Source organism: Carassius carassius, chromosome 27 (assembly GCF_963082965.1).
Source record: "Carassius carassius chromosome 27, fCarCar2.1, whole genome shotgun sequence".
In the NCBI taxonomy this organism is placed as follows: domain Eukaryota; kingdom Metazoa; phylum Chordata; class Actinopteri; order Cypriniformes; family Cyprinidae; genus Carassius; species Carassius carassius.
Genome location: NC_081781.1, coordinates 22,940,581 through 22,957,037, shown reverse-complemented (window position 1 = coordinate 22,957,037; position 16,457 = coordinate 22,940,581). Strand labels below are relative to the sequence as shown.

The 16,457-nt window shown below is 38.7% G+C and overlaps 1 protein-coding gene across 3 annotated transcripts in view; it reads left to right on the top strand.

Moving 5' to 3' along the window:
- The window catches only part of rad51b (RAD51 paralog B), a 61,701-nt gene extending 45,624 nt beyond the window's left edge, over positions 1-16,077 (top strand). Inside the window, exons 10-12 of one of the 3 annotated variants that reach the window (XR_009424219.1) lie at positions 4,422-4,580; positions 15,223-15,538; positions 15,612-16,077. Coding sequence is in view for 2 of the 3 variants with exons in the window: in XM_059513160.1 (XP_059369143.1) it covers positions 4,422-4,580; positions 15,223-15,338 (275 nt within the window). In the remaining variant the exon portion in view is untranslated. Of the gene's footprint in view, positions 1-4,421; positions 4,581-15,222 lie in introns of all 3 variants that reach the window. The other 2 variants (XM_059513160.1, XM_059513161.1) reach the window with 2 other exon arrangements.
- Positions 16,078-16,457: the final 380 nt, after the last annotated feature.

The following is a 16,457-nucleotide window of genomic DNA, read 5'->3' as shown; positions in this document are numbered from 1 at the left end:
GTGAGGTCACAGACGGCAGCTTCTGGTGTCAGTCAGAACACAACAGATGTTTGTAGGGATTAGCTGACTATTTCTGCCTTTTAGATCTCTCTCTTATTCTGTTTCTCACCATCTCAACACATATCCCCATAATTTTGCCCAAAGTTTACTTTCGGATTGCGTCCTAATATACAGTATTACTCAGTTAAAATTGTATGTGCACCTCTCAGCACTCATTCTGTAAACATGAATTATACCCTTTCTGTACCAGATTCACAGCCCTTTGCTCTTGGTATAATGTTGCATTTGAATATTGCACTCTACCTGAAATCTTAGCAAATAGCTGATTTGAAACATCTAAACAGTGCTTGTCATTGTTTAATTGTTTCTCTTAACCTGTTGCTCACAACAAAGTTTGTTTTTTAAACTTTGTTCAACAGGAACTAAGTGGTTTCGTTGATGTGATGTAGCTTACTTACGGCTCTGAATTTAATTCATTATTTCAAATTGTAATAAAGTTAATTATTATTATTATTATTAATTTATTCTGTTGTGTCTAAATAAAAAATAGAAAACACAACATGTTAAGGCATCACAGAATTGTGTAGTTTATCCTTGTGATGGCAAAGCTGAATTTTCTGCAGTCATCGCTACAGCTGCTCTAAAGCCCTATTCGGACGGGACTAGTTTTCTAAACTACGTTTGAGTTTCGATTCTTACTACCTGACGTCTGCGATTTTCATGTACCAATTCGGACCGGACTAACATCTCCGTGTTTATTACAGAGGTGGGAGGGTCTGATTTGTGCATCTGGGCGTCACAGAGATCACGCGCTCTGTATGCGTGCATTGCATTAATTCAGAATGATTGCTATTAGTATTATTACACAATAAATACTAAATGGCTAGTATAGCAAAACCATGTTAATGTGTGGTTCCTTTAGTTTAACTTGTTTTCCTTTTTTTTCTTTTCTTTTTTTTTATTAAATGTAATTAAAACATTATGTAACTGAGTACATAAATGAACGTGAGTAATCTTACCTGATGCTGATATTACAATAGCCAGTATTAACAGTTTACTAGATCTTGCTCTTGATTTTATTATTTTTATTATTTTTTTTATTATTATTTCTTTGCCAGTAAGCAAATATATCAAACATGCACGCGGTAAGAGCATCTATGGTAATTCACGTTGGCCAAAAACACAAGGAAACGCGTTGTGAAATAAAATATCACCGCCAATCACAGACATTCGCATTCAGACGGGATTAGTTTTCTCAGAGGATCACTGAGTTTGCTGAAAAACAGTAGCTAATTTGCTCTGGAATTATCACAGAGGTTGTGTGAGAAAAACACAGACGTGGCAGATTCGGACGGGATTAAAATCACCAAGTAGGTCTGTGAAACACCTTATTCTCTAACGACCCCCTGTAAAACTAGTCCCGTACGAATAGGGCTTAAGACTTGGCCTAATTGAAAAAAGTGATGTTTCCTAAGAAGTTGAACTTGGCTGTACTTGTACAGCTAAAACAATGATACTTTATAATTGTCCTTAGCCCCGCCTATGCTCTATTAGGTTTCTATTGGAAAACTGTTATGTAACACATCTAAATGACAGTAGCTTTGGTCCAAACTCATTAGATTGTGGTTAGACTGACAAAAATGTTTCTTTCCGTAATGGGCAGGGAAAAGCAGGTCTGGGATAATGCTTCTCCTGTTGCTACACTACAGCTTAAGACTGTGCCTTTAATGAGAGGGATAACAGGCCTAGATAGCTGAAGGCAAAGGGAAGCCTTTGTGAATGGCAATATCCTCTTGGAATTAAATTGCCAAGTTTAGCATTGATCCTTTGGAGGGGAGATTTTATTTAGTCCAGCATTGGTTTCCCATCCACCCACCCACCATCTCTTTCTCAGCTGCTCCTGTTTTTTTCCCCAGCAACTGGTAGAAATCGATGCAGTTGTTGAAGAGGGGAGTGTATAAGAATATATGAATAGGTGGCTCGAGAATGAGTAGGCTACTATATTTGTGGCCTCAGGGAGTGGTCCACCCCAATGATGTGCTGCTCTCTCTTCATTATCTAATTTTCCCTCTCTCTGTGTTAGGTGTAAACACACAGAATCATAGAGGGAGCAAGGGTGGGCCCGTCAAAATAGGGGTTGTCTTCTCTAGCTGACAGATCTGTGTGTGGTCTTCCAGGAATTGTGAAATTGGAATTGGTTTGTATTGCACTGTACAACGGCTTTCTAATGAAAATGGTCCTATTATTCATCAAGCTCAGAACTGCTTGGCCTGATGGTGAAAAAGCTTTTTAGCTTATACTGAATTGTTGGTTAAAAGTGCATATTGTTCTGAATTTACTATGATCTTAATACAGATACACTAAGTATATTTATAATTAGCTTATTACCTTGTTTATACCTAGTTTTCTTTCTTCCTTCATATTTTTATAATTATCAAATAATCTTCCCCCTTTTTATAGACCAGCCAAAAAATTGTGCCCTCCAGGTAAATTTCATCAAGTTCTTTGCTAAACGTGCTCTGGCATGTTTGAGTACTTCTAACAAATTTCCTCATTAAATACTTTTAGTTTCAGATAAAATGCATGAAGTTTCACTTCAGATTTGCCTTTGCGTACTACCTAAAGAATATCCAGTGCTGGGAATCCCCAGCGTTATAGCTTCAGGCCGAATTAGCCTGGATTTAGAGTAGTCTGACACCGCAAAACACAAAGCAAAGTCAATGAATGACTGTAAAGCAATCACCAGGAACGAGTCTGTTGTTGGTTCTTTTGGCAAGCCGTGTTAGGTCATAACTAAACTGTTTTACTTGCATAATATTCACTTACTGGGTAATTATAAAGGAAAAGATTTCAGGTTCAAGGACAGTTGATGCGAGCCGATGGACAGTGAAGGGTTAAGTGTGTTTCCTGCAGGAGAATATATTAAATGTGGCCATAATCACATTGCAGGAATGCAGTCAGTGTACTCTTGTGAAACACCCCCTAAGCCCTGGCTCTGCTCCACTCTCTCAGCGCCTCACACAAAGATGGCTTTGTTCTCTCCCCCTCTCCCTTTTCTCTTTCTCTTTCCCGACTTTTCATTTCTTTGCCTCCTTTTAACTCTCATTTGCTGTCCTCTATCCCAGTTTTACTTTCCTTCTCTCAGCCAGCGTTCCTCTTTTCCACTTTTACTTTCTCTCTTTTTCATGGATTCTGGGTTTTTCCCATACCTTCTCCTACCTTTATTTTGTTTGGAAGATCATATTTCTGGACTGCCATGTTTAATTTTGTTCATGTTGTGTAATTGCTTGTTTTCTCTAGAAGAAAATATTTATGATTTATAAAGAAAATCATCCTTTTTATTTTTTTTACATCGTCCAAACAGAGAACCGTATCTACAATGTGCTTTCAATGACTAGATTATCAGATATACTTTAATGCAAAATTGTGTTTTGCATTGTTATTGATGACCAACTTAGAACCAACCTGTCTGCAGAAGTTTGAGAAGCCAAAACAACTTTGAACTTCACACTTTAGTTATGTTGTGAGCCACTTCCCAAGCTCATATTAGAGAGTCATTGAGAGAATTGTCTTGCTTAGAGGCGGTTCATTTTCGGTTACTGATTTATCCAGGTGTTGGGTAATTTCTGGAAATTTGTTCCTTCTTGCCTGTTCAATTGGTGAAAAGACGTGCAAGAACTGGTGGGATTTCTTCTAGGAACCGCCATCTGGTCACATCTCAGACTGCAGCTGCTGCTCTGTATTCCAGCCACACGTTTATCCATGTGAATATGGAAGTACCAGATGAAAGCCTCTGCATTAGCCATGTTTCCCTTAAGATTCATTCGTTTCACAGGTGCTGGTGCTTCACCAGTGCTCATTGAGTGTATATGTGTTGTTGCACAGAAGCACATGTGCAGATTTCTGTCTGTACTTATGTGTTAGTGTCATTGTTGAACAGAAACCCCCTTCTATTTAAGTGCTAAACAGAATGACTCACCCTGTCAAAGCTGCAAATGTCCGTACTCCCAGGACTCAGTGTTCCTCTTTCAGCAGAGGGCATTGTATACATGGGTACCAAAACTCCTCTTCAGTAACTTTCGGTCAAACCCAGACAGACAGAGCCCTGTCAGTTGGATTCTTCTTCCTGATCCCCAAGGCCTAGCCTGTAAAGAATGAGGTTAAGTTGAGCTACATGAATGACCCTGACCCTACCTCCAATGAAAAACAAGCCTGCAAACAATGGTGTTTACTGTCAATGGTGGTTATCATCAAATTCATTAAATTTATATTGAGATTATGTAAGGGCAATTACACAACTGCAATCCCCCATTTCTGTTCTTCATATTTTGGCTCTGTTGAAAAGCCGCAGTGTCCTCAAATCTCCACAGAGAAAATGGAGCATTTCTGAATTAGAATTTTTTTTTTGCTGATGTCCCCAGCCTTGGCTCACAAAGGACAAAACGAGGCTCTTATTAAGCTGCCCCTTTGCCAGGCCACATGGAGGATTTGCGAGTTCAGTGGGATCTGCAGGAACAACAAGGGAACAACGAAACTCTTCATTCTGTCAGGAAAGCATGGCAGAGGATCCTGGACCTACAGTCTGTTTTCAACTTATTTGAAGCCTGGGCAACATGAAAGTACCATTTTTATTTTTTTAACCCAGCGTGTCTAAGCTGAAGCCTCACATTATTTTCACACAGATAAACTTGAAACAAAAGGCCTTGGCTGACTCAATGTTTCCAGCAGGGTGAGGAGTACAGGGATTTTACAGAGCTGTACCATGTGTCTTGGCCGGTACCGCACTGACTCATTATTAGCAATCAGTGTTGGATCTGGATGCCTTAAGCTGCTGTGGTTCTGCGGGGTAAAGGCTCCCATGATTGTGAAACGTTTTTCGAGCTGCTCATCTCTGTAATTTAGCAATTTGGTTTGATTATTGTGGAGGTTTTGTTTCGACTGAACCCAGAATAGCTTGGGGGTTTTCAAATCATTTCTGTTTCCTAAGATATACTACTCAAGTGCAGAAACAGATTCTGATCGGGCTGACAGGTTCTCCACAGCTCTGGTTTCTCAGTGCCCAGACTGATGTGTACCCCTAATGAGAAGATTTCTGGACTGCGGTGCTCCAGGTGAAGGGGCCCTTTCTGTGTTGCCTTATACAGCAGCAGGTTTCACTAAGGTGTTCATTTCAAGAAACTTTTTATCTCCTCCCAGCCCTCCAGACTCCATCTGAGCTTCATAAATCAAAGAGGCAGAGTCGCAGGGGTTGACACGAGAGCCCTCAAGAGAAGTCGTCTCTTGTTCGCTCTGTGCTTGTCCTGGTTCAGCGAGTTGGGCCTTGCGGACCGGGTCACTTATTTTACATCTGTACTACTTCATGCAACTACTGAGTTCTCAAAGCGCTCATATGCCATTTCTAAAAGGGTAGCATGAAGAAGGGTGAACGTCAGGCCATGAACACCCCTCCTAAGCTACAGGTTTCCATTCGCTATTTCCTGTCTTGCTACTCTACTAAGGACTTGCCCCATGTGTTCTGCTTTATGGAGTAATAAAAAAGCATAATAGCTCTCATCTATTCTTGTTAACAGCACAGTGTGCGCTTGTCTGAGTGTGACAAAGGGTGAGAAAAAGACTGGATATCAAGTGAATTTGGAGCGGCCCCCTTGAAGGCATATGTAAACATTTACGGTTTGTCTCAAGCTGCTGGTGTGATTACAGAGGCCGTACTGTACAGAGGCAGTCAAATGTAAAATGCAGAGCACATGAGTATGAGTGGCCTACTTGCTGGAGAGCATTTCCCGACCACTCTGCTTCACTGTAATAGCAAGGCGCTGCCTCTCAAAACGAATGTGTTGCGTCTGATATAGAGGCTTGTTGGGAGATCCATTCAACATCCGTCTACACTGTTCAAGTATGTTTATGGTTTTGCTTCTCTCCAGATTGAATAGATGCCGTAGTACAGGGAGGGGATCAGTCTTGGTGGCATAGAGTGACGCAATGGAAATGCAACCAAATGAAGTAAATGATTATGTTTGTAAGCAGCATTTTCACGCTTAGAACATTGCAATACCAGATGTGAAATCAGCAGTCAGTTCTGAAGGATTCATCCAATACAAACCCTCTTATTATGATGTGTCATGTGTTGTTACTGGTTGTTATTGTTACGGGGAACTGGAGAAATCAGTCATGCCTGTTATTACTCCAAGCATGGAAGTTGCCAATGTGTGGGATGCTAATATCACTCAAAGGTTGTACATTGTACAAGGTTAAGGGCGTTCACATTGATAGCAATGTGTGATGTCAAAGCGACAGACATTCTTTTTCAGTGAAAGCCCAAGTAATGGAGATAGTTGCGGATCCAACAGCTTTATACAAATAAGCAATGCAGGGAGTGCCTACAGTGATCTTCCAATTGATGCAGATTTTTAGCGCTGTCTGTAGGAAATGTGGCTTCACTGGAAGTTTGGTGTTCATGTATTTGCTTTCTATTCTAAACATCATGAGGTTTAGACTGAAAATGAAACAAGACTAGCACCCAGCCTCATGGGAGACGTTTTTCTCATGAAAAACCAGAGCTTGGGCATCAAGGGGTTTCATAATAAGCATCACGGCCACAGGAATGACTGTAGCAAAACATAGCTGGATGTGTACTTAGCCATGTTCTACATTGTCGTCCCCCACAAACCTGGCCACAGTAAATTTGGCACTCATTTCCCTCAGCTGCTTACTTGGGGTATGTTTGCTTGGGTTTTATGGGAATTCATATTGGACGTTTAACCACTTCGGTTCCTTACCAAGACTAAAAGCACCGTAGATTACAATGGAGGATCAACCAAACGGCTCTGTGGAGCCCTTATTTTCTCCCACAAACTTTCACTCAAATTGTGTAACCAACCCCTATTTTTCTTGTCATGTCTGTTTTGGAGTCTTTTTTTGTAGCATGTTCCAGAAACATGAGTTAGTTAAGTTTAATAAGGTAAAAACTAGGGACACATTGGTCAGCACTAAAGGGTCGACCAAAAAGGTCAAATAAATGGATAAAGAGAAATCTTGCAGATGGCAAGTTTTAGAAAGAAATCATTTGTATTCATGTTGTCTTTAAACTCTATAAATTATTAAAGGGGTCATATGATGCAATTTGAATTTTTCCTTTCTCTTTGGAGTGTTACAAGCTGTTCGTGCATAGATAAGATTCCTAAAGTTGCAAAGACTCAAGTCTCAAACCCAAAGAGATATTCTTTATAAAAGTTAAGACTCGTCCATGCCCTCCTAAAACCCCTCGTTTAAAAGCCCCCACATGTCTACGTCACTGTGTGGGAAGATCTGCATTACACTGGGCAAATGTTTATGCAAAGAAATAAGGCGTAACTTTAATTCTCGCGGTAGTATTGCTCTGCCGTCATGTTGTGGAGATGCTGTGTGTTTCATTGTGAAAGCGAAACTACTTTGTTTGGCCTTCCAAAAGAGGACACAACTAGAAATCAGTGGTTTAAGTTGTATTTACAACACTGTTCCAGAACAATTCAAACCAAATATTTAGATATGTGCAGCAAATTTTTCAGAGGACTGTTTCCTGAACTTGGGAAGGCTTTGCAGACAGGCTGTTTCTATAAAGTGGGGCAATTCCAACTTTGCAAGGACAGTCTGGCTCTTCTGACTCACAGCCTGTAAGTACGTTTTCATATTTAAAGACTTTGCCACTGATGATTCAAAAGCGAGTTTTGAGCAGTGAAGAGTAGCAGTTGTTGTTTGTCGTTTCTCCGATCACAAATGGAGACATGGTTTTATGTTTATGCGTCACGATATGCAACGCAACGTGTAAAAAGACAGTATAAGTCATTATAATCAGTAATTATGTACCCACTGGATGCAACAAATGCCTCATTTGTAATGGGTTTCATTGGTTTTATCTCATTGCGCCGGGACACATGGCATGACAGTATGGTGAGGGGTTTAACATTTCCGTCACACGCTTGAGGTATTCAGCCAATCAGAGCACACCTTGCTGTTCAGAACGATGAGCTTTGTAAAAATTTACGCGTTACGTCATTTGGGCAGTATTATTGAACACAGTGGCACTGAGAAAATTATATTTCAGACACTTTAAGGTCTTTTATTTTACAATTATAATATGTTAAGTCCAACAAATCGTTCGGTTTGTAACAGAGATCGACCGATATGGGTTTTTCTATAGCCGATGCCGATGTTTAGAGGTCAGGGTCAGCCGATGGCCGATATGTGCTGCCGATTTTTAGGGCCGATATCTTGAAGTTTTCCCCTTCATTTGCATGCTAAAATGTCACACTACTAATAAGTGGATGCACAACATTATTGAGCACCGACTTGAACCATCTCTCGAATCTTAATTTTGTGCACTGCACAGTATTAAAATAAAAAATGTATCCAAAGTTAACCAAACAGATCAATAAACTGACCAAGTATTAAATATATAAAACAGGTAATATATATATATATATATATATATATATATATATAAATAAAAAGTCAATCATTTAAATAAAAGTTTTAGAGCATTTATCAAGTAGAATTTTTCAAGTTTGTTGGAACATAAGTGTAAACTTAAATATACATTTAAATAAATACAATTTTAGAAATAAAAATCAATTAAACTGAAAAATATAAAAAATAAAAAATAAATAACAGTAGTGCTGCAAACACACTAGCAACCAGCAATATTTGTGTTTGGTATGAATGACACAGAACATCTAAAGTGCATTCTAATTTCAAACTTACACCGCAGTCTGTTCATTATTAAAATAAAGTACAGTCAACCAAACATATAAAAGGTTACACTGGTCAGTTTAAATACAGTCGTGGACAAAAGTTTTGAGAATTACATAAATACTGGAAATTGGAAAAGTTGCTGCTTAAGTTTTTATAATAGCAATTTGAATATACTCCAAATGTTATGAAGAGTGATCAGATGGATTGCATAGTCCTTCTTTGCCATGAAAATGAACTTAATCCCAAAAAAACCTTTCCACTGCATTTCATTGCTGTCATTAAAGGACCTGCTGAGATCATTTCAGTAATCGTCTTGTTAACTCAGGTGAGAATGTTGACGAGCACAAGGCTGGAGATCATTATGTCAGGCTGATTGGGTTAGAATGGCAGACTTGACATGTTAAAAGAAGGGTGATGCTTGAAATCATTGTTCTTCCATTGTTAACCATGGTGACCTGCAAAGAAACGCGTGCAGTCATCATTGCGTTGCATAAAAATGGCTTTACAGGCAAGGATATTGTGGCTACTAAGATTGCACCTAAATCAACAATTTATAGGATCATCAAGAACTTCAAGGAAAGAGGTTCAATTCTTGTAAAGAAGGCTTCAGGGCGTCCAAGAAAGTCCAGCAAGCACCAGGATCGTCTCCTAAAGAGGATTCAGCTGCGGGATCGGAGTGCCACCAGTGCATAGCTTGCTCAGGAATGGCAGCAGGCAGGTGTGAGCGCATCTGCACGCACAGTGAGGCGAAGACTTTTGGAAGATGGCCTGGTGTCAAGAAGGGCAGCAAAGAAGCCACTTCTCTCCAAAAAAACATCAGGGACAGATTGATCTTCTGCAGAAAGTATAGTGAATGGACTGCTGAGGACTGGGGCAAAGTCGTATTCTCAGATGAAGCCCCTTTCCGATTGTTTGAGGCATCTGGAAAAAGGCTTGTCCGGAGAAGAAAAGGTGAGCGCTACAATCAGTCCTGTGTCATGCCAACAGTAAAGCATCCTGACACCATTCATGTGTGGGGTTGCTTCTCATCCAAGGGAGTGGGCTCACTCACAATTCTGCCCAAAAACACAGCCATGAATAAAGAATGGTACCAAAACACCCTCCAACAGCAACTTCTTCCAACAATCCAACAACAGATTGGTGAAGAACAATGCATTTTCCAGCAGCACGATGGAGCACCGTGCCATAAGGCAAAAGTGATAACTAAGTGGCTCGGGGACCAGAATGTTGAAATTTTGGGTCCATGGCCTGGAAACTCCCCAGATCTTAATCCCATTGAGAACTTGTGGTCAATCCTCAAGAGGCGGGTGGACAAACAAAAACCCACTAATTCTGACAAACTCCAAGAAGTGATTATGAAAGAATGGGTTGCTATCAGTCAGGATTTGGCCCAGAAGTTGATTGAGAGCATGCCCAGTCGAATTGCAGAGGTCCTGAAAAAGAAGGGCCAACACTGCAAATACTGACTCTTTGCATAAATGTCATGTAATTGTCGATAAAAGCCTTTGAAACGTATGAAGTGCTTGTAATTATATTTCAGTACATCACAGAAACAACTGAAACAAAGATCTAAAAGCAGTTTAGCAGAAACTTTTTGAAAACTAATATTTATGTAATTCTCAAAACTTTTGGCCACGACTGTAGACCGTAGTATACCAGTCCACTCTGCTGTTATGCACGTTTTTGCTCATGTGAAGAGGATGATCTTTTCCGTCTAGTTTACATTAAAAAAATAAAAAATCTTATAGTTTAACTTTCAGATACATTGCGAATATGGAAACATTTGGATATGTGCAGAACGAGACGTGAGCAATAACCTCCAAATACATCTAGCCAAACCCGCGCTCGCTTGTCCTCGTATAGATCGGATCATTTTTCGGATCAGCAAAAAAAAAAAAAATCCACATTCTTTTCGCTGAAGTGGGTGCACGACGGGATGTCGTAACGTGGCTCTACGCACCGTCACGGTTTTACACTCTAACCTCTTTCCTTCATCATTATATCTGACAGGGAAGCCAAAATGCGTGGGGCGTTCAAGCTCCTCCGTTCCTCTGCTCGCCATGACCACTGAGTGTGGACTGAACATGCGCAACTTTTTTTTTTTCATAAATCAATCCGCGGGTCACGTGTTTGCCGAACCGAAGATATTGATCCAAACGGATCAAGGATCAGTGATGATCCGTTGCACCACTACTATAGTGTCATTTGAAAACATTGCAGTTGCGTTTTAAAATACAACAACGAGCACCACGAAACCATTTAAAGAGGCGCATTCAGCGTTCTCCTTGACGGGAAACAGTCAACAAAGTAAAATGATCTCCAACGTATGGCGCGCTCTCTTCATTTTATCAAATGATCATCATCACATCTATTCATTTTACAGTCCTGCTACTAGCATTTTATTCAGACTAAAACCCCTTTAATTCGGTTGAGAAAGCTTTTTTTCCCAAGTGGCTTTTGCACATAATAATACCGCTGCGGACGCATTTTGCAGCATTAAGGTTATTAATTGATCGTTAATTTAAACGACGATCGATCATAAAAATGATCGAATATTGACATCCCTAAATACAAATGAGTTGGATGGAAAACTGGTTATTGTCTGCATCAAACCATGCTTTTGAACAAATGTCATTCACCGTTCGGGGCAGCTCCAGGACAGCTGTCTCTCCGAGCACGCTGCTGTCTGTGAGCGGGGCGGAGTAACGGAGCCCTCAATCACGCTACAGTGTTTGTGAGAACTGCCAACTTCTCCACCCCATTTACTGAGTGAAATTCTCTGACTACCTTTATCTCCCAGGACTTTTGTTGAATCTTCCAAAAGTTTTGGCTTGGGGTGCTTCACATGCGGCAGCAGCACTTTCCACCGCACCAATAACACGGGGCTGCCTGCCGACGTGCCTGGCTTTAAATCGGCGCTACTAAACACGGATATCGGCCAATGCCGATATATTAAAAAATGACAAATATCAGCCCGATATATCAGTCGACCTCTAGTTTGTAATGTGTAATGAACCAAAAACCACATACTGAACAGTTCATTATAAATACGTTTATCGTTACACCACTCTATATATATATATATATATATAGATATAGATATAGATATATATTTAGATAGATATAGATATAGTGTACAACGGGAATAAAGATGCCCCGGTGTAAAAGGCGCCTTTGATATAATTTTTCTATTTGATATTATTTTTAGAAAAACTCGGCTCAGTACTTTCCAAAAAATCCTTGTTATATATGTGTGTGCGTATGTATATATCAGGGATGTGATTTTTCCGTATTTTCCGACCTCTGTTGGTTACTTCATTATGACTGAAATTGTGCAAATGGCCTAAAGCTATTAATTAAACTGCGAAAAGACTGAATGGTCCTAAGAGCACTGTACGAGCTCAGCGCCATCTGCAGGACAGTTAAAAGGGCTCAAATGATTCAAAGCGTCAAACGCGTGTATAATCAGCGCTGAAATGCGTTACTCGGCCCGGTGACTTTTTATGAATGGCGGTGAGATTGCTTAGTGCTGTCATAAGATTCCCAAACGGTTGTGATTTAATTATATAATAGGCTGTAGTCTGACGCACTACATGTCTGCGGTTACAGTACTGTTTAGTTTTGATTCACTGTTAGTGCTAGCTGTGCTTGGTTTGAGCCGCTTTATTTTATTTCAATTCAATTTAAGCGCTTTTTACGATACAAATCATTGCAAAGCAACTTTGCAGAAAATTCAGTTTCTACAATATTTAGTAGTAGCTTATAAGTGGTGACTGTCAGTTTATGTGCATATGATAGGAATTTTCAGAAAGACGTTGTCAACCAGACCATGAACACTATTAACAGCAATTATTATGTGATTGCATAGTAAGTAGCAATATTTGTTAGTTCTGTAAGTTGTTTCAGGGTTGGCATCATCTGGTGTCCTCTGAGGGTCAGCATCATCTCTTCTCAGGTGTTCTGGATCCAGACTGGAGCTTGTGTGAATCCTAGATACCAAAGCAGAGAAACAAATAGAGACATAATTAGCGTAGCTGCTGTTTCGACCAAGTAAAATTAATTAGTTTAACACAAGCTAAAGAATAATAATGCACATTTGATCAGATACAACTACAGTCACAATTTAAGAGATACATTATTCGAATGCTTGGCGAAAGAGATGCGTTTTTAATCTAGATTTAAACAGAGAGAGTGTGTCTGAACCCCGAACATTATCAGGAAGGCTATTCCAGAGTTTGGGAGCCAAATGTGAGAAAGCTCTACCTCCTTTAGTGGACTTTGCTATCCTAGGAACTACCAAAAGTCCAGCATTTTGTGACCTTAGGGTGTGTGATGGATTGTAGCGTGGTAGAAGGCTAGTTAGGTACGCAGGAGCTAAACCATTTAGGGCCTTATAGGTAAGTAACGATAATTTGTAACTGATACGGAACTTAATAGGTAGCCAGTGCAGAGACTGTAAAATTGGGGTAATATGATCATATTTTCTTGACCTGGTAAGGACTCTAGCTGCTGCATTTTGGACTACCTGTAGCTTGTTTATTGACGAAGCAGGACAACCACCTAGAAGTGCATTACAATAGTCCAGTCTAGAGGTCATGAATGCATGAACTAGCTTTTCTGCATCAGAAACAGGTAACATGTTTCGTAGCTTGGCAATGTTTCTAAGATGGAAGAATGCTGTTTATGTAACATGGGAAATATGGTTTTCAAAAGACAAGTTGCTGTATAAAAATAGAAGAGGACCTAGTATTCCTTGTGGCGCTCAATATTTTACTGGAGATAAATGAGATGACACCCCATTTAACTAAACAAAATGGTGCAGTTTCTGTGCTATGGTGGGGCCAGAAACCTGACTGAAATACTTTATACAGATCTTTCTTTTTTTGCAGGAAGGAGCTCAATTGAGCAGACACAACTTTTTAAAAAAATTTTGACAAAAATGGAAGATTTAAAATAGGCCTATAATTTGCCAGTTCACTAGGATCTAGTTGTGGTTTCTTAATGAGAGGCTTAATAACCACCAGCTTGAATGGTTTTGGGACGTGACCTAAAGATAACGACGAGTTAATAATATTGAGAAGCGGTTCTTCGGCTACAGGTAACAACTCTTTCAACAACTCTATTTGCATTTGGGAATGCAACATTTCGTCATTAGAAACCTATAAATCTATAAAGTTTCAGAGTTACATAATCCTTCAGAAATCATTCTAATATGCTAATTTGCTGCTCCAGAAACATTTCTTATTATTATCAATTTTAAAAACAGTTTTGCTGCTTAATATTTTATGTGGAAACAATTATACCACTCAAACATTTGTATAAGATAAAAAAAAAAAGAGAGAAATTAATAATTCTGTTCTTTATGCATGAAAGTGATGAAAAGTGAGTGACAACATTAAAAATGATTTCTATTTAATAAATCCATTAACAAATTTAATTAATATATTTGATAAATGCTGTTCATTAAACTTTATATTTATCAAAAATTCCTGAAAATTAAGTTTATCACCATTTCCAAACAAAATATGAAGCAGCAAAATTGTTTTCAACATTGATAATAATCAGAAATGTTTCTCAAATTAATTGTAATGATTTCTTAAAGATCACGTGACACTGAAAACTGGAGTTGTGATGAAGAAAATTCTGCTTTGCATCACAGGAATAACATTACATTTGATAAAATATTAAAATTGAAAACTTATTTTGTATTTGTAATAATATTTCACAATATTTATTTTATTATTTAATTTTTTTTTAACTTTTTGATCAAATAATTCAGCCTTGATGAACAGAAGATAGTTATTTCAAAATCATTAATAATTGTAATGTTTCCAAACTTTTGGCAGGTACTTTAATAATAATAACAATTCTATATACTTTACTATAATATATTAAAGTACTTTATTATAATATATTATTATATTGTTGTCGTGATTTATTAATTGCTGCCTTTTATTTCTTTACAGGACAGTATGTATTTTTACAATATAAGATATATCTTTTAATGAGCTAAAATATATATTTCTAATAATGAGTGCTTGGGGCGTGGCTTGGGGCATGGTCAGATTTTCCTTCTTTTTTGTCTCTAGCTGATCAAATGCCTGAGATATATATATATATATATATATATATATATATATTTATATATATATATATATATATATATACATATATATATATATATATACATATATATTATTAATCATTTATTTTTTTCTAAAATAGGTCGTTACATGTTAATTGCATCACATTTAACCAATTTAAGGGTAAAAAAAAAAATACTTGTTTAATTTGCATGCCCTTTCCCCCCCCCGCCCCCAAAAGTTAAACAATTTTAAAAAGTCTGCACACTCCCTAAAAACAGGCTGTTTTTTGTTTAACGAATAGCTGTTTTTCTATATTGAAGTCTCTTCACCGTTTAGTCTCTTTGTTTTAATGGTTTGAACCAAACTAAAAAAATATCAAAATTAATTTGTATCCTTTTATGTTTTCTAGGGAATGAAAACCCAGAAAGTGTTTTAAACCAAGGAACAGATCCAGGGCTTCAGCCAATCAGAGTGAGGACGGGGTTCATCTGCAACCTTTCCCAGGCCACACCTTCTACTGGTTAAGAACTTCCTTTGGCCCCAGAATGCAGTGGCCGTTATTGCCATATTTAAAGGCCAATAAACAAATGTGAAGTGACTAATGTTTTCTATGTCAGTTCAACTCTCAATGCCGTCCATTATCTGAAGAGAACGATGTGTGATGATGCATTTGAACATCAAGGTTATTTCGATGGTCATTTGGTGACTATAGTGACTACCATGAGGTATACAGAATTTAATATTTATCATCCACCATAGCTATTCCTAACACCATGCCTGCTCTATTATTTCTTTCAGGTACAAGCTATGGTTAACCATTGCAGGAACATGTGGTAGACACAAAGTAGACGGATTGGACTTTGTAGAACATTACCTCCATTCTCATCCAGTTAGAAAACTGCAACATCAGTCAGCTATTGATTGACAGATGTATTTTTCCTCTCGCTGCTCGTGTGATAAGACAGCAGTCTTGGACAAACGCTTCTTGACCCTGGCTGGCCGTTGCCATGGATTCTGTTCCCATGACTCCTGTTCCCATGGTTCCTTCTGCCTTAAAGGGAAGTTTGTCTGATTAGATGAACAATGGTGTTATTTTGGGTGGTTCCCCCTTTTTCGCCTTGTTTTGCGTTTCATTGTATATGTGCACAGATACGCATTGACACATTCTTTGTATTTATTTTTATGACTTGTTCCTTCCTAGTACAGCTTTTATATAGAGTTCTAACATTAATAAATGCAAACTCAAGGTCTTCCAAACTCTTAATTATTTTGATTTCATTAGTAGAATCTGCTCACAGTGCAGACGTCAGTCACATCTTTAGCTCTCGGCCAGCAGATAAAGTCAGTTGTGACAGCCAAACACGCAATGCTGAGTAGGTGTTCTTTCTGTCTATCTTTCTCTTTCATCCTCTTTCTGTATATCTCTCCTCCCTTCCCCCCATAAACGGGCTGATAGGCTGAGAGTTGACATGTTTTTACAGATCTTTTAATGGTTGACCTGTGGCGATATCACTGCCTGTGCCTGTAGTGAAGGGAGGAAAATTCTCCTTCCTCCCCTGTAAACCTGAAGGCAAAAATCAGAGCAGAGAGTCATGAGATCCTGACGTGGGTGCAAAAAGTCCACTGCGATCAGTTCTCACCCAA